Here is a 19,344-nt window from a genome sequence, read left to right as displayed (position 1 = left end):
AAGGTCGAGAAGTTAGAGGGTTGACATGTTGTGGGGTTGTTAACCAATGTCATAAAACAACATGTGTACTACTGTTTCATGAGAAAGTATTTGTTCTGTAAGCCTTCACCTGAAGTACAATAAAATATAAAAAATAAAATGGTTAATATGGTATATGAATATGTCTCCCAAAAATATGTATCACCTTGGCTAGGCCATGATTCCCATTATTAACGTGATTGTCCACCATTTTATCATCTGATGTGATTTTCCTATGTGTTGTAAATCCTACCTCTGTGATGTTAATGATGCAGGAATAGAGGCAGTTATGTTAATGAGACAGGACTCAGTCTACAAGATCAGATTGTGTCCTAAGTCAATCTCTTTTGAGATATAAAAGAGAGAAGTGAGCAGAGAGACAGGGAGACCTCATACCACCAAGAAAGTAGCCCCAGGAGCAGAGTGCATCCTTTGATGCAGGGAAAGACTGATGACAAGGATCTTCTTCCAGAGCTGACAGAGAGCCTTCCCCAGGAGCTGGCGCCCTGAATTCGGACTTCTAGCCTTCTAGACTGTGAGAGAATAAACTTCTGTTTGATAAAGCCATCCACTTGTGGTATTTCTGTTATAGCAGCACCAGATAACTAAGACAGAATTTATCTCAAATTTAAAATGTAAACACATGGGAAGACCTATACAGCGTAATACTATTCATGTAAAAACTGGAGTAACTATATTAATATCAGACTAAGTAGATTTCAGGAAAAGAAATATTACTAGAGATACAAAGAAGGACATTTCAAAATAAAAAGGGCTCAATTCATCAAGAAGTTCCAACAGTTCTAAGTGTTTATTTACCTGATAACAGTTTCAAAATATGTGCAGAAAAAACTGACAGAAGAGAAAGGAGAAATAGATTAATCTACAACTAGGAGACTAACATTCCTCTCTTGGGAATGGATAGAAAAAGTATATTGAAAATCAGTAAGGATATATAAGAACTTGAACCACACTTTTTCAATACTGTTTATAGAACACTACACCCGACAGTAGCAGAGTACACATTCTTGTAAGTGCCCATGGAGCATTCTCCAAGATAGACCACATGCTGGGCCGTTAAACAATCTCAATAAACTTAATAGGATTGAAATCATATAGAGTATGTTCTCTGGCTAAAATGGAATTAAATTAGAAACAAATTACAAAAAGTTATCTGGAAAATCCTCCAAATATTTGGAAGTTGAAGGAGCCCTGGTGGTGCAGTGGTTAAGTGCTCAGCTGCTAACGGAAAAGGTCTGCAGTTTGAACCTTCACAGGAGAAAGATGTGGCAGTCTGCTTCTGTAAAGATTTACAGCATTGGAAACCCTAAATAACCCATGGATCAAATGATAAATCACGAAGAAAATTAGAAAATATTTTGAACCGAATGATAATGAAAACACAATATCAAAATTTGTAAGGTACAACTAAAGCAGGGCTTAGAAATACATGGCTTTAAATTCTTATATTAGTAAAGAAGAAAGGTTCACAATCAGTGATCTGAGCTTACACTTTAAGAAGCTGAAAAAGAATAGCAAATTAAACCCAAAGTAAGGAGAAGGAAAGAAACAACAATGATAATAAAGGAAATCAATGAAAGAGAAAACAAACATTAGAGAAAAATCAGTGGAACCAAAACCTAGTTCTTTAAAAAGATCCATAACATTCCTAGGTATATACCAAAAAAACTTGAAAGCAAGAACTCGAACAGATACTTGTACACCAGTGTTCACTGCAGCATTATTCACTAGCCAGAAGGTGGAAACAACCCAAGTGCCCATCAACAGATTAATGAATGAACAAATGAGGTGTATACATACAATGGAATATTATTCGGCCATAAAAAGAAATGTAGTTCTGATACATACTATGAAATGGACTGAATCCTGAAAACATTATGCTGAGTGAAATACATCAGACACAAAAGGAAAAATATGATTCCACTTACATGAAATATCTAGAATAGGAAAAGGTGTAGAGACCAAAGTTTATTAGTGGTTACCAGGGGCTAGGGCAGTGGAGGGGAATGGTAAGTTATTGGTTAAGAGGTACTGAGTTTCTGTTTGGGGTGATAAAAACTTTTGGAAGTGGATAGTGGTCATGGTTACACAACATAGTGAATGTAATTTGTCACTAAATTGTACACTTAAAAATAGTTAAAATGACAAGATTTTTGATATTTTTTACCACAGTAGCATTTTTTTAAATCCACAAAATTAATAAACCTCGAGCTGGACTGTTCAAGAAGAAAGAAGACACAAATTAACAATATCAAGAATGAAAGATGGACATCACTGCAGATCCTGAAGACTTAAAAAATAATGAGAGAATATTATAAAACAAACTCCATACAGTGACTCAATAACTTTAATAAAATACACCAATTTCTTGAAAAACACAAAAAATTAACACAAGAAGAAATAAAAAATCTGAATACACCTACCTATTAAATAAATTGAATTGATAATTAGAAACTTTCCCTCAAAGAAAACTCCAGGTCTAGATGGCTTTCCTAATAAATTCTATCAAATACTTAAGAAACAAATACCAATCCAACACAAGCTCTTCTAGAAAATAAAGGTGGGGGGAAACACATCCCAATTCATTTTATGAGGCCAGCATTACACTAATACCAGAACCGAAGAAAGACATCACTAGAAAAGAAAACCACATGAATATACATGCAGAAATCCTTAACAAAATATTAGCAGATTGAATCCAGCAATCTGTAAAAAGGAAAATACATTATGACCAAGTGGGTTTTATTCCCGGAATGAAATATTGATTTTTGAATTAGTCAGTGTAATTTGCCATATTAATAGAATAAAGGAGAAATATCATATGATCATCTCGGTAGATGCAGAAAAGGCACTTGACAAAGTTCAACATCCAATCATGATAAAAACTCTCAGCAAACTAGGAATAGAAGAGAATTTCCTCAATCTGATGAAAAGTTATCTACAAGAAACTACAGCTAACATCATACTTGAAGTGAAAGATGAAAAACTTTTTCCCTAAGATCAGCAACAAGGTAAGAACATCTGATCTCACCACTTTTACAGAGGGTCACAATGGAACTTCTTGTGATAGAAATACCCTATAGCTTGATGGTGGTAATGGCTACATGGGTATACGTTTCTTCAAGTGCATCAAAGCATACATACCCTTAAATTTTTTGCTTTTTTTTTTTGGTAAAAAGATTGTGAATTTTCATAAACCAGAGACTTCATCAGCCTGAGACTAGAAGAACTAGATGGTGTCCGGCTACCACAATGACTGCCCCGACAGGGAATACAACAGAGAGTCCTTGATGGAGCAGGAGAAAAGTGGGGTGCAGAACTCAAATTCTAGTAAAAAGACCAGACTTAATGGTTTGACTGAAACTGGAGGGACCTTGGGAGACGTGGCCCCCAGGCTCTCTGTTAGCCCAAAACTAAAACCATTCCCGAGGCCAACTCTTCAGACTAAGATAGACTGTACTATGGGACATAAAATGATACTCGTGAAGAGTGTACTTCTTAGCTCAAGTAGATACATGAGATTAAATGAGCAGCTCTCGTCTGGAGGTGAGATGAGAAGGCAGAGTAGTTCAGGAGCTGGTTGAATGGACACGGGAAATCCGGGGTGGAAAGGAAGAGAGTGCTGTACCACTACAGGGAGAGCAAGTAGGGTCACAAAACAATGTATGTATAAATGTTTGTATGAGAGACTAACTTGAATTGTAAACTTTCACTTAAAGCACAACAATAAAAAGAAAAAAAAAAGATTGTGGATTTTTTCTTCTATTTTCAATATTTTCTAAATATCCTTTATTTATGTCTTAGTTATTATTGAAATTCTAAAATATTTCAAAATCAGAGCTATTAGATAAAACTAATCTAATCTGTGGTATTAGAAATTAAGTTAGTGATTACCCCTGGGAACAGAAGGTGTTAGTAATGTTCCATTTCCTGAGCAGGGTGTTGGTTACATTGTATGTTCAGTTTGAAATTTAAAACGCTTACACTTAAGATATGTGCTCTTTTCTGTACAGTCATGCGTCACTTAACGTCCATGATACATAGAAGTAATATGATTTGGATGTTGTCTGAACACCATAGGCAGGACCCTGTAATCAGGGTAAAATGCTTAGATTTTATTTCAAGGACAATGAGACGTTTTGGAGGATGTTAAAGGGGGGAGGAAGGATATTAGAAGAGGGAGGGCATGTTCCAATTTGATTTTTTGAAGAGCTTTCTGGCCACGGTGTGAAGAGACTCTTCGGAGCAGCTGAGAGGCCAGGGAGGAGGCTGCTGGAATAGTCCTGGAGAATGATGATGGCTGACTAGGCTGGGGTGGCAGCAGAGAGAATAAGCAGAAAGACTTAGGTTGTATTTCAGAGAAAATTTCACAGGAGCTGTTTTAATGAGAGAGATGATATACACGTGTGTGGGAAGCTGTTGTGTTTGCTGTGTCTGCTATGTCCTGTTCTCTGATCAGGATTTATGAACTCTATTAAAACTTTATGGGACCGCAGACATATATGCAGTCGGATGCTGCCAGAATGGACGTTAATATGTTGTGCTTTTTTTTTTTTTATTTTTGTAAAATGTTGTGCTTTTAATACAAAGTTGTTAAAAAATGTATATTTACTATACACCAAAGTGTTCACTACGTGCCAGGCGCTGAGCACTGGGGATACAGTGGTGGACTTGCGGATCTTACATTATAGTGGGGGAGACAGTAAATGCACGTTTAAATAAGTGTGTATCGTAATGTCAGGCAGTGATAAGTGCTATGAAGAAAATTGGAAACAGTGCTTCATGAATGTTTTCACGTTTCTGCATGATCTGGGCTTTCTGAGAAAAGATTGCTAACACCTGGATTAAAGGATGTTTAAATGACAAACAGCCTTGGAACTTAAAGGTAGAGACCTCTGGAAAGCTTTAGAGACATCTCCCCTGGAGACATTTGTTTACATTGCAGAGGTTATAAGCCTAGAGACTTCCCCTTCTCTTCCTAAAGAGAATTTGTTTAGCTTGCTTGTAGATCAAGTACACACTGTCCAAACCCCTCCTACCCCAGGAAGGGAGGAGGCGCAACTATGTCAGCTATCCTACATAAAGTCTGAAATAGATAATTTTGGGGTTCATCTCCAGTGGCGCAAACTGCCTCTGCCTGCACAAGTGACGTCTTCCCTCATGGTGTCACCTCATGGGTGTTGGGACATGGAGAACCAATGCAATTGCCTCTGATCCAGAATCCTCATGTTACCTCTCAGAATGAATGAATAAATGAGTAAATGAATGAATGTTGTTGTTAGGTACCATTGAGTCAGTTCCAACTCATAGAGACCCTATGTACAACACAACAAAACACTGCCCGATCTTGCGCCATCCTCACAATCGTTGTTATGCTTGAGCCCATTGTTGCAGCCATTGTGTCAGTCTATCTCGTTGAGGGTTTTCCTCTTTTTCGCTGACCGTCTACTCTACCAAGCATGATGTCCTTCTCCAGGGACTGGTCCCTCTTGATAACATGTCCAAAGTATGTGAGATGTTCCAAGTAGCATTCTGGTTGTTCTTCTTCCAAGAAAGATGTGTTTGTTTTTTTGGCAGTCCATTGTATATTCAGTATTCTTCCCCAACCCCACAATCCAAAGGCGTCAATTATTCTTCTGTCTTCCTTATTCATCATTCAGCTTTCGCATGCATATGAGGCGATTGAAAACACCATGGCTTGGGTCAGGTGCACGTTAGTCTTCAAGGTGACATCTTTGCTTTTCAACACTTTAAAGAGGTCTTTTGCAGCAGATTTGCCCAATGCAATGAGTCTTTTAATTTCTTGACTGCTGCTTCCATGGGTGTTGATTGTGGATCCAAGTAAAATGAAATCCTTGACAACTTCAGTCTTTTCTCCATTTATCATGATGTTGCTTATTGGTCCAGTTGTGAGGATTTTTGTTTGCTTTATGTTGAGGTGTAACCCATACTAACGGCTGTGGTCTTTGATCTTCATCAGTAAGTGCTTCAAGTTCTCTTTGCTTTCAGCAAGCAAGTTGTGTCATCTGCATAACACAGGTTGTTAATGCATCTTCGTCCAATCCTGATGCCTCATTCTTCTTCACAGAGTCCAGCTTCTCAGATTATTTGCTCAGCATACAGATTAAATAGGTATAGTGAAAGGATACAACCCTGACACACACCTTTCCTGATGTTAAACCACGCAGTATCCCCTTTTTCTGTTTGAACAACTGCCTCTTGATCTGTGTACAGGTTCCTCATGAGCACAATTAAGTGTTCTGGAATGCCCATTCTTCACAATATTATCCATAGTTTGTTATGATCCACACAGTCGAGTGCCTTTTTTTTTTTTTTATTGTACTTCAGATGAAGGCTTACAGAACAAATAGTTTCTCATGAAACAGTAGTACACATGTTGTTTTATGACATTGGTTAACAACCCCACAACATGTCAACCCTCTAACTTCTCGACCTTTTTTTTTTTTGGTGAAAATACACATAGCCAAAGATACACCGTTTCAAAAATTTCTACATACACAGTTCAGTGACATTGACTACGCTCTTCCAATTGTGCTGTTATTCTCACTTAAGATGAAGGCTTGCAGAACAAAATAGTTTCTCCTTTAACAGTTACTACAAATGTTGCCCTATGACAATGGTTAACAATCTCACAACACATCAACAATATCCTTACTCAATCTTGTGTTCCCTATCACCAGCTTCCTTGTCCCCTTCTGCCTTCTGGCCCTTGTCACTGGACTCCTGTACCTTGTTAGTCTCATTTGGTTTTACGGGGCTGTCCACTCCCAGGCTGAACAGTGAACCTCGGACCTAACTTCACCACTGAGCTAAAAGGGTGTCTGGGGACCATATTCTCGAGGTTTCTCCAGTCTCCTTTAGGCCAGTAAATCTGGTCTTTTTTTTTGTGAGTTAGAATTATGCTCTACATCCTTCTCCAGCTCTGTCCAGAACCCTCTGTTGTGATCCTGGTCAGAGCAGTCAGTGGTGGTAGCCGGGCACCATCTAGCTGTACTGGACTCAGTCCGGTGGAGGCCCTGGTAGCTGTGGACAGTTAGTCCTTCGGACTAATCTTTTCCTTGTATCCTGTTCTCTTCATTCTCCCTTGCTCCCGAAGGGATGAGACCAGTGGGGTATCTTAGATGGCCACTCACAGGCTTTTAAGACTGCAGACACTACTCGCCAAGGTAGAATGTAGAGCATTGTCTTTATAAGCTGTGTCGTGCCAATTGAGCTAGATGTTCCCCGAGACCATGGTCCCCACAGCCCTCCTCGAGTGCCTTTGCATAGTCAATAAAACACAGGTAAACATCTTTCTGGTATTTTCTGCTTTCAGCCAACATCCATCTGACATCAGCAATGATATCCCTGGTTCCACATCCTCTTCTGAATCTGCCTTGAATTCCTGGCAGTCCTCTGTCAATATACTGCTGCAGCCACTTTTGAATGATCTTCAGCAAAATTTTGCTTACATGTGATATTAATGATATTGTTCAATACTTTCTGCCTTCAGTTGTACCACCTTTCTTGGGAAGAGGCATAAATAAGAATCTCTTCCTATCAGTTGGCCAGGTAGCTGTCTTCCAAATTTCTTGGCATAGACGAGTGAGCACTTCCAGTGCTGCATCCGTTTGTTGTAACATCTCAGTTGATATTCTGTCCATTCCTGGAGCCTTGTTTTTCACCAATGCCTTCAGTGCAGCTTGGACTTCTTCCTCCAATACCGTCCATTCCTGATCATATGCTTCCTCCTGAAATGGTTAAACGTCCACCGGTTCTTTTTGGTATAGTGACTCTGTGTGTTCCTTACATCTTCTTTTGATGCTTCCTGCATCATTTAATATTTTCCCCATAGAATCCTTCACTATTGCACCTCAAAGCCTGAATTTTTTTCTTCAGTTCTTTCAGCTTGAGAAATGCCAAGCGTGTTCTTCTCTTTTGGTTTTCTATCTCCAGCTCTTTGCACATGTCATTATAATACTTTGTCTTCTCAAGCCGCCCTTTGAAATCTTCAGTTCTTTCACTTCATCATTTCTTCCTTTTGCTTTAGCTACTTGACGTTCAGGAGCAAGTTTCAGAGTCTCTTCTGACATCCATTTTGGTCTTTTTTCTTTCATATCTTTTTAATGACTTCTTGCTTTCTTCATGTATGATGTCCTTGAGGTCATTCCACAACTTGTCGAGTCTTCAGTCATTAGCGTTCACTGCATCAAATCTATTCTTGAGGTGATCTCTGAATTCCGGTGGGATATACTCAAGGTTGTACTTTGGCTCTCATGGACTTGTTCTAATTTTCTTCAGTTTCAACTTGAATTGCATATGAGCAATTGATGGTCTGTTCCGCAGTCGGCCCCTGGCCTTGTTCCGATGATGATATTGAGCTTTTCCATTGTCTCTTTCCATAGATGTAGTTGATTTGATTCTTGTGTATTCAATCTGGTAAGGTCCACGTGTATAGTTGCTGTTTATGTTGGTGAAAAAAGGTATTTGCAGTGAAGAAGTTGTTGGTCTTGCAAAATTTTATCATGCAATCTCTGGCATCGTTTCTATTACCAAGGCCATATTTTCCAACTACTGATCCGTCTTTGTTTCCAACTTTCGCATTCCAATCACCGGTAATTATCAGTGCATCCTGATTGCATGTTCATTCAATTTCATACTGCAGAGCTTAGTAAAAAATCTTCAATTTCTCCATCTTTGGCCTTAGTGGTTGGTGCATAAATTTGAATGATAGTCGTATTAACTGGTCTTCCTTGTAGGCGTAAGGATATTATCCTATCACTGACAGCATTGTGCTTCAGGATAGATCTTGAAGTGTTCTTGTTGACAATGAACACAACACCATTCCTGTTTAATTTGTCATTCCCAACATAGTAGACCATATGATTGCCTAAGATACCGATGTTTATGTATTCTGTTTCATTGGAATGAGTGAATACATGACATAAATTAAATCAGGAAGGGAATGTCTGCTATAAGATGATCTAGGAAGACCTGTCTGAGGAGGTGACATTTGAGCAGAGGTGTGAATGAAGTAAGCCGTTTGAAAATCTGGGAGAAGACCATAACATACCCATCTTCATTGTCTCTTCCAGCACCTAGCACACTTGTTTACACATGCCTAGCACACTTGTTTACACGTAAGTAAATTTTAAATAAATAGGGATCAAGGATTTGGCATTCTGAAAGGCTACCCACTTCTGGCTAGAGTATTGTTTATCTAGTCTATAAATTCAAGAGTAGCTGCATCTTCAGACAGAATGACTCTTTATCCACAGACTTTTTAGCTAACAAAAAATGTGGGTTAAAAATGAAAATTAGTGAATAAAGAACACCAAAGACACAAGGAAAATATTAGCCCAAGAGACAAAAGGGCCACATAAACCAAAGCCTCCATCAGCCAGAGACCAGAAGAACTAGATGGTGCCTGGCAACCACCAATGACCACCCTGACAGGCAACACAACAGAGAGTCCCTGACAGAGCAGGAGAAAAGTGTGGAGCAGAACTCAAATTCACATAAAAAGACCAGACTTAATGGTCTGACTGAGACTGAAGGAACCACTGAAGCCCTGGCCCCCAGACACTCTGTTAACCCAGAACTAAACCATTCCCAAAGCCCACTCTTCAGACAAAGATTAGGCTGGACTGTAAAACAAAATAATACTCATGAAGAATGTGCTTCTTAGTTCAAGCAGATACAGGAGACCAAATGGGGCAGCTCCTTCAGGAGGCAGGATAAGAAGGCAGGAAGTGACACAAGCTGGTTAAATGGACACGGGAAACCCAGGATGGAAAGGGGGAGTGTGCTGTCACATTATATGGACTGCAACTAGTGTCACATAACAATATGTGGATAAATTTTTGTATAAGAAATTAACTTGAGCTGTAAACTTTTACCTAAAGCACAACTGCTTAGAGCATAATTCATGTTTCGTTTCCTTAGATAAATCATATATGTGTCTGCAAATTCAGGATTAGGGACCACAGAATGGATTTTGAGTTGGGAGGCTAAATTCTTTTTACAGAGGTAGAAATAGGTATCACTACCTTGGTTTTGAAATTACTCTCATCCTTGTAATGTGGCATACACAAATGCTGATCAGGAACAAATAATGGTTGAAGAATATTAGCAGTAGGAATAATAAATTGGCATAATGAATTTTAATTGGGTAACAATAGTAGGATCCCTGTTATGGAGGCTTCAGTAGCTTGCAGTCAGAGGGAAAAAGGATGGAATGCAAAAGCAAAAAGCAACATATTGCTTGACTTTGGGCTGGAGCCAGTATTTGTATGACCTCTTTGGTTCAAAACTTATCCCCTAATAACCAGGTCATTCCTTCCTTTGGTATGAATAATCTCTGAGAACCTGAAACAACCACATCATTGTCAAGAAGTTAAAAGCAACTGATAAGTTGTTCCGATCACACCTGTCAGTGAAATAACTCAGAGCACAAAACCCAGGCATTTAAAGAGTTGACAGGTATTATTAAACTTGTTTTGCAAGAGAAGAAGCTGGTTCAAAGAGGGAAAAGCTGTCAGAGGTAATACAGTCAGTAAGTGGCTGTGGCCACCTGCCTTCCACACCCAGCCTCTAACCACATAGCCTCTGATAGCAGGGAAGACTGTTGGGCCATCTATGAACATCCATCAGTGTTTCCTTCTGTCCATCTTTAAAATGCTGTGACATTTTTAAAGCTATAAGTTTATTTTAAACTTGGCCAAAATATTTCTTATGCCTGGTATTTTCTGTTTGGGTTCTATCTCATACAGAAACTTACACAGTCTATTTGTAACTTTTTAAATGGTGGGAACAGTGTATTTCTACCAGTACTGCTTTTCTTCTCTCTTTCTTGTTTTTGAGCATTTTAATTTGTTTACCTTTAACATCCTGTTAAACTTTACATTTAAATTAGGGTGAATCAAAGTATTGCTTTCATCTGGGGGACAGTGTGAGCAAGGGACAGGGGCAGATTATCCAATAGGTAAGATAAGCACGGTGCTTACCTTGCTTACCAGATCATCTGTAGTGAACAATTTCATGTGGGTTTCATCACATACCCATGTGAAGTTGTTCAGAGTTATCCCATAGTGCACAAATGCACTCATGTATATGCTTATGTACCTAAGTATATAAAAGAAAACTTGAAAATTTTCTCCCCATTCCCACCCCTTTCCATAGTTAAGTGTCATTAACATTTCATTTTCTATGCATTTATACATCCTATGAGAACATGCACATCTTTTTCTTTCAAAAAAACATGAATAGGGTCATACTAATCTTGTTCTGTGACATGCAGTGTTCACTCATGTATGACCTGTTAGGTGTTATCCCGTTATCAGCAAGTTTACATTTGTTGAACTCATGCATGAGTGAAAGAGGGATGCCTTGAGCTATAGAGACAGTTTGCTTGGGGAAGAGGAATGGTGCTAATATTGGGAATACAGGATTTGGTAAAGCGTGGAATTGTTTTTGCCAGACACTTGCATGGTCATTCCCTCCCAGTCTCCTCCTCCTGTCCCTTCATCAGCACCTCCCCATCCTCAATTCAGAAGCAAGAATGGATGCTATACAGGAGACACATATACAGGAGAAAAAGAGACAAAGGGAGACTCTTTACAAAGATTCTTTCAGTCAACAAATAGCCGAGGACCTCCTGCCAAGTGCCAAGCGCTGTGGATAAAATAGAGAACATAACAGACATGGTCCCTGCCCACATTCTAACAAGAAAAGTCAAAGATTGAGGGAAGAAAGAGAAAAGACGAGAGAAAAGATGCAGAAGGAAAAGAAAAGAATAGTAAAATACCAAAGAAGTGAGGAATTTCCATGATCACTGAATCGGTACCTTGTTTGTGTTAGTGTGAGTTGTTTAGAAATGAATTTAAATCCCAGCCATCTGCTTCCACATCAGGCACATACAAGCTGTGCCCCTGATTTCACCACACACATTCCCAATAAAAGATAGTAAAATAATCTGGTGTTACAGTTTTCACGGTTTCCCACAAAAATACACTTGATTCAAACCAGTGAATTGTGACCCAGATCTAAGTATAAACATAGTGGGAGTCATAAGTTTCTTTAGTGACAGTCTTACTAATTAAGTTATTTGGCCTGCTTTTAGCCACACTGGATATTTTTTTCTTTTTCAGGTTGTTACGAATGTTGTTTGTAGCAGCATCAATAAGCCAGGAATTCACAGTTACTCAATCACACAGATTACTCATCACTGCCTGTTCATAACAGAATCCTAAAATGTTTCAGATTTCTGATGCAAATAAAAATCTCATAATCGCTTGTCATTGCTAAATTAAATGACAGGATAATAACATTACATTAAAACCATTTTTCTCTTGATTGAGTACCTTTCTCAGAAGTGAACCTTCTAGATGTATATTTTTTTCATCAGTACTATAAATGCATTTAGAATCCAAGATAAAAATAGAATTGAAAAGGGGAGGTGTGGGATGTTTTCAAATTATTGATGAGTCTCTTGTGAATCTAAAATAACCATATTTGACAGTGCACTGCTAGGGAATGGAGTAGGTTAGTCCAATTGATTGGCACTTTCAGAACTACACAAGAGGTTCAGAGGTTGAACTTGGTCTTTATGCACACAATCATCTGCCTTGGCATCAGTTGTGTGTCTTACGATTGCAAACAGGTAGTGCCCTATAGGAATTAGCTTTGTTCTGTTATTCTAATATAATGAGAATTCAGATAGATCACAGCCCGTGTGGGAAATTAATATAAATTCCTCACCTGCTAAAAGAAGTTGTTAAAGCAGAGTAGGCTCTCAGCTGACTTATTATCATGAACCTTATTTCTTGGCCTTCCTTTCTTGTGCAAAGCTAATGAACCTTTTTGTGGTCACGTCTGCCCTCTCTCCACCTGCTCCATCTGGCCCTTGGCCCACCTCCTTGTGGCCAGTCAGCTGGTCTCCTTGCTACTTGGGTCCATCTTTTCCACTTGCCCTACACCTATAACTCCTCTTCATTTTAAAGCCAGTCATTCTCCTGTTCTCCAAAGATTGTTTCCTTATATCTTCGACCTTTATTGTTATGAAAATCACCCCTGGAGTATACTGTTTCCTCTTTTTGCCTCATTTAATACTAATCAGTAAGCGATAGCATTACAGTGAAAATCCTTAGCTCTTGGAAAATTCAATGAAGGTATGTAAACTGAAACAAGATTAACCATGAGTTGGTAATTACTGAATCTGGGTGATAGGTACATGGGGTTAGGGGAGGTCAATATACTATTTTCTCTACATTTATGTTTGAAATTTTCCATAGTAAAAATTAAACTTAGTTATTCAGGATCGAGTTTTAAAAATAGATGCTGTTTCTGAGTCAGCTCGTGGAATGGTGTGGTATACAGGATGGATAGGACTAAAACCTGATCCTACCATCTAAATACCCTGCTATCACCCCACCCCCAAGTAAACAAATACGATTCTTTAGTGTGTGGACTTAAAACTTCCCTCTTTTCCTTAGCTGCCGTGTATGATTACCAGAATCCTCATACACTTCCTGCTTCTCATTAAAGTGACCAGAGAAACCTGTACAGAAACACATTCATTTTATCCCATTTATTAAATCTTACTGTGAACAAAGCTGTATGCTGGGCAGGCATTGGGAAGGGAGAATATGAAATTCCTTGGGTGATGCAGATGGTTAACACACTTAGCCATTAATAGAAAGTTGGCAGTTCAGTTCTACCCAGAGGCATCTCGGAAGAAAGGTCTGGTGATCTGCTTCCCAAAAACCAGCATTGAGAATCCTGTGGAGCAGTTCTCTCACACACATGGGCCTGCCATGGATCAATGTCAATTCGACAGCAACTGGTTTACCCTCCAAGAGTTCCGCAAGAGGAAAGACAGAGGCGCCCATGCGTAGCTCTGATTCAGAACAAACACCAGTACCTGTCATCTGAAGTAGAGCTTACAGTACAGCTCTGCTTTGCGGCTGTGGGGCTGTGGGGGACAGAGAGGAAATGATACAAACTACCAAATGTTATGGTAAAGGAAAAGCTAATGTTCCCTGCTTCTGCTCGCAGCTCTGTCTGTGAGACTATTTAGAGCTCTCTCCGATAGCCTTCCCTCTCTCTTCTAAAGAATTTAAATTGATTCCAGTTACCAATGTGTTTTTTTTCTCTTTTCTTTTTTTTCTATTAAAATAGTCTTACGTCTCGTTTGCCAAAAACTGGAGAAACCATCCATGGACATAAGTTTTTTATTGGCTTTGGAGGGAAAGGTGCCAACCAGTGTGTACAAGCTGCTAGGCTTGGAGCAAAGGCGTCCATGGTGTGCAAGGTAAGTGCCGAGGGTGGCAGAGAGGAACTCTAGAGGCAAGAACTGGCTTCAAGACTCACATTCCTTGTTTTTAAAGATCTAAATAGGAGAGTGTAATCTTCCTCGCCCTTTCTACTAATTTCTACCTCATTGAATCCTTTGGGAAGTAGCAGTCCTCAAATAACTTAATACTGCATTCCCTGAATTTAATGAGTTTGTAACTGGAGTGTGAGAAATGAAGGGAATTAGCCTACTACTCCATTGGGTTTCTGTAGTCCAGCTTCTAAACAACAGCATGAGTCATCCTGTTTTTTATAGATTTCACTGAAGCAACACAGCTTTTGGAAACTTAGTTTAATAACTGGTAATTTACTCATCTCTAAATTATTTCCTTCTACCAGTTAACATACTTGGCTTCTAACTGACAGGTTGGTGGTTTTGAGTCCATCCAGAGACACCTCGGAAGAAAGGCCTGGTGATCTACCTCCAAAAAATCAGCCATTGTAAGCCCTATGGAGCACAGTTCTACTCTGACGCACATGGGGTCACCATGAGTAAGAATTGACTGAACAACAACTGGTACTAGTTTACTGCTGTATCTTAGATCAGAAAGCAATCTGGGCCTTAATGATACACACAAAACTAATCTTTTGGCAGAGTGCTGTTTTTCAGGTATTTATGTAAAAAAATAAAAGATACATAACATACAGTAGTCAGTTAAACTTTTGCATCTTTAATGAAATTTTAAGGTGTGAGCATTACTGGTATAACAGGAAAGGAGATCTATATATCAGATTAGGTCTGCACAGTATAGGTTGAGAAAAATATGAGAGACTTAGAAGAATGAGCTCTCTCCTGTGAACTGTGTACACTTTACCCAAATTTCTCTGAAATGTCATTCGCCATTGCATACAGCATTTTTCTCTCCACAGGAGCCTTTAAGTGATGTATAAGCTATATAATTATCACTTATCTGCTAATGAAGTGTAGGTTTCTTTCTAATTTATGATTAATATGATGTAATTCTCATCTGTCTACTTGGTCAAAAACATATCACACAAAGCACAAGATTCAAAGTGTAGGAACCCTCATTTGCTAAGGCTGAGCTCTTGATAGTTTAAAATAATCAGTATAATTAATCAGCAATTAATTATTAAGTATCTATTATGTGCAAGAAATTATATTAGGAATTTGGGGGGGAGGATTAAAAATTACAAGCCCGAGCCATCCTGTATGTCATTAGATGTGAAGGGTTTAGGGAGTAATCAGAAGATACTGACTTAAAGGGGCTTGGAAACTGGAAAGAGGATGGTGTAATTTCCTGGCTGGGATAGCTTGGACAAAGAACTGATATTGGAAGCAAGATACCAAAAAATGGCTGCCCTGGGAAAAGAAGGGCTCCCTAAAGCTGGAGCCATTGAAGGAGAGATTAGAGAACCCCTCTTCTGGCAGCATTATAGAAGTTATTCATGTAGCCATTAAAGTCAAGATTGGCTGTCCTTTGGGGGTCTCTTCCAGATCAAAGATTTTGGGATTGGTTTTATTTTAGGCCTGTTGAATTTAAGGCAAGGAGAGAAAAGGAAAATAAAAATATTTGAATTATGAAGCTGAACTTGGGAGTTGAATGGTGAAGTTCTAGGAGTGAATGTGAGAGGAATAGGGGGCAGGGGCTGCATTTTGGGGAATGCTGCAGTCAGAAGGCTTATTATGGCAAAGACGCAATCTGTTTTCTTCTGATGTCTGATGGTTTATGTTAGCATTGGTGCAGTTTTGTTCTTCATCTGCCATGCCCCAAAGTTTTTGTTCTTGTTGAGTATCATCGAGTTGGCTCCAACTCATAGCGACCCAGTGTGCAACAAAATGAAACACTGCCCGGTCCTGCACCATCCTCGTAATCATTGCTGTATTTGAGCCCTTTGTTGCAGCCACTGTGTCAGTCCATCTCATTAAAGATTTCCTTCTTTTTCACTGACCCTCTCCTTTACCAAGCATGATACCCTTTTCCAGCAATTGGTCCCTCCTGATGACATGGGCAAAGTAAGCGAGATGAAATCTCGTCATCCTCACTTCTAAGGAACATTCTGGCTGTACTTCCTTCAAGACAGATTTGTTCATTCTTCTGTATTCAATATTCTTCACCAATACCACAGATTTAGTCAGCTAATATTTAGCTCTACAGAGGAATTTAGACTAGGTCGGCACAGTAGAGGATAAGAGAATACCACGTCAACTAAAACCTATACAGGACGACTTTGCCCAGACAAATTGGGGCCTTTAGATACAGATTTATTTAAGCTTAAGCAAATTGCATAATATTCTTAGACTTCTTGAAAAGAAAAGAATATATTTTATAATGGTAGACAGTATCCATTAATTGTGTTTTTTTCACATTGTGAAGTATATTTTTATTAAACAAATTAGCTAAACTTGCTTTATAGCAGTTCTTATAAGATGATAGATTCCAAGTCAAAACCAAAATCATGAAATTACTCAAGATAAAAACGAATAGATGGAGCCAAAGAAAAGCAGGTGGAAAATGTATATGGCTTTCTTGGCCACAGTAATTTACCTACAACTTTCCTGCAACAAACTAGAATTCAGATTATGATGAAGTAGGACTGTTTGTTGGCACATGGAAAACGTTGTATATCGTGCCAAGGAGAAATATTTGTCAAGAAATTGTGACAAAGAATATTAAGCAAGAGTTACATCAATATTTGTACAGTGACACATGTAAAATGAAACACTTCAAGTAGTTGAGTTATGTGGTCAGTATTCAACTGAGGCATGGGCTGAGGCTGCAGTCCAATGGTAATTGCAGATGGTATTTTGAGATTAAAAATCCAGGCAGATATTGTAGAAAATGAAGGTTATTTTCTCAAGGCAGAGAACGTGTTAGCACATCTTTCACCTAGGACTTCACCTGATTTGTTTAAGTGCCTCCTCCTCCTCTTTGATTGTGAAGCCAAATGTTAGAGAGGAGGAAGTTATTTCTAAACATCAAAAATTAGCAGCCCAGGAGGACCATGCTGGAAGTTAGAGCTCAAGGTACAGTGGCCCAGTATGAGCCCAGAGGGCCTGCTGCCTGTGGGTGTAAGAAAGCCATGAGCAGGCATGGACCCAAATGATCCAGGTCAGGAATCAGCAAACTGGGAGGGCCTTCCTAAAGTTACCAGATCTTCCTTCAGACATGAGACTATCTAAACCCTCTAATACAGTTTGTTGTTTTTGTTGTATGCCATCGAGTTGATTACAGCTCATAGCAACCCTATATGACAGAGTAGAACTATCCCATTGGGTTTCCAAGGCTGTAAATCTTTACAGAAGCAGATTACCACATCTTTCTCCCATGGAGCAGCTGGTGGGCTTGAACCTCTGACCTTTCATTTAGCAGCTGAGCACTTTAACCACTGTGCCACCAGCCCTCCTTCTAATACAGGTAGGTGGATAGACAGACAGACTCCAACTCATAGGGACCTTATATACAACAGAATGAAACATTGCCTAGTCCTGCATCATCCTCACAATCACCAGCATGTTCGAGTCTATTGCCACGGTTACTCTGCTAGTCCATCTCACCGAGGGTCTCCCTTGCCCTTGGTGGCCCTCTGCTTCCCCAAACATGGTGTCCTCCTCTAACGATCAATCCCCCCAGAGCAAATGAGTTGGACAGTGTTCTGTTGTGATCTATGAGGTTTTCACTGGCTTTTTTTTTTTTTTAATTGTGCTTTAGGTGAAAGTTTACAGCTCAAGCCAATTTCTCATACAAAAACTTATACACATATTGTTATGTGACATTAGTTGCAATCCCCACAATGTGACAGTGCCCTCCCCCTTTCCACCCTGGGCTTCTTGTGTCCATTCAGTCAGTTCCTGCCCCTTCCTGCCTTCTCACTGGCTATTTTTTGGAAGTAGATTGCCAGGCCTTTCTTCCTGCTCTGTCTTAGTCTGGAAGCTCCACTGAAGCGTGTCTACCCTGGGTGACCCTGCTGGTATTTGAAATACCGGTGGCATCACTTCCAGCATCATAGCAACACACAAGCCACCATAGTACAATACACTGACAAATGGTTGGTAGCTACTACAGGCAGCTGTCCATGTTCCCTTCAGAATGGTCAGGCATGAAGTTCTTTGACAGTGGCAGCTGCTCAAAGTCCAGTCCTCAAACCAATGTCAGGCTGCAAACCATCGCTGGTCTAGACAAGTACAGAAATTGAGAGTAAGCAGTTAGAAATATTTACAGCAATTTGACAGAGAAATTTTATAGCTGTAGACTATAATAGTAATACCAAACTGGTTCTTGTATTATGTATGTCTCTTTTTTGCTTTCATTTCATTTGTATTATATTTCACAAACGTATTTGTCCACAGTGGATTGGAAATGAAAAAAGAAAACAAAAACAAAACTGGGCCTTCACCACAGAGCCTTCACTACAGATAGTTTGAACAGCAGTGTATTAGAGTAGCCATTATCTTGGTTACGTGCTCGGCTTGGCTTCTAACTGAAAGGTTGGCAGTTCAAACCCACCTGGCTGCTTTGCAGAAGAAACACCTGGCAATCTGCTCTCATGAAGAGGACAGCCTAGAAAACCCTAAGGAGCAGTTCTACTCTCTCACATGTGGTCACTATCAGTTGAAAATCAACTGGACAGCACCCAACAACAGCCTTATATAGAAAGAAATGGAAGAAATGAGAGGGAATAATTGGATTACCACTAACCCACCACCACACTCAGATAACCATGTTGATAATGGTGACTGTACCATTATCTTTGTATAATAAAGGCCATTATTAAGGCAAAAACTCTTTTATCTAGAATTTAAAAACCAACAAGCATAAGTAACTGGAATTGAAGGTATTCTTCATCTGTCTTTTATCGTAAAACCACTAATGACAAGTTAAAATGTTAATATGAGAGATATATTCAAAAAAGCAACTGCAGAGTTTTGTTGTATGGCGACAAACGCAGCTTAGTCTCCTAAACCTGCTGTTTATCATGGTCCTCAAGCACTAA

The 19,344-nt window shown here is 39.3% G+C and overlaps 1 protein-coding gene across 2 annotated transcripts in view; it reads left to right on the top strand.

Annotated features, from left to right (window-relative positions):
• RBKS (ribokinase) overlaps positions 1-19,344 on the top strand; it is a 146,584-nt gene that overhangs the window by 45,724 nt on the left and 81,516 nt on the right. For both annotated transcript variants that reach the window (XM_004377639.3, XM_012555914.2), the window contains exon 2: positions 14,218-14,350. In XM_004377639.3, coding sequence (XP_004377696.1) covers positions 14,218-14,350 — 133 coding nt within the window. The remainder of the gene's footprint in view (positions 1-14,217; positions 14,351-19,344) is intronic.

Source organism: Trichechus manatus, unplaced genomic scaffold (assembly GCF_000243295.1).
Source record: "Trichechus manatus latirostris isolate Lorelei unplaced genomic scaffold, TriManLat1.0 scaffold00052, whole genome shotgun sequence".
Classification (NCBI taxonomy): Eukaryota; Metazoa; Chordata; class Mammalia; order Sirenia; family Trichechidae; genus Trichechus; species Trichechus manatus.
This window is presented reverse-complemented; position numbering and strand designations above follow the sequence as displayed.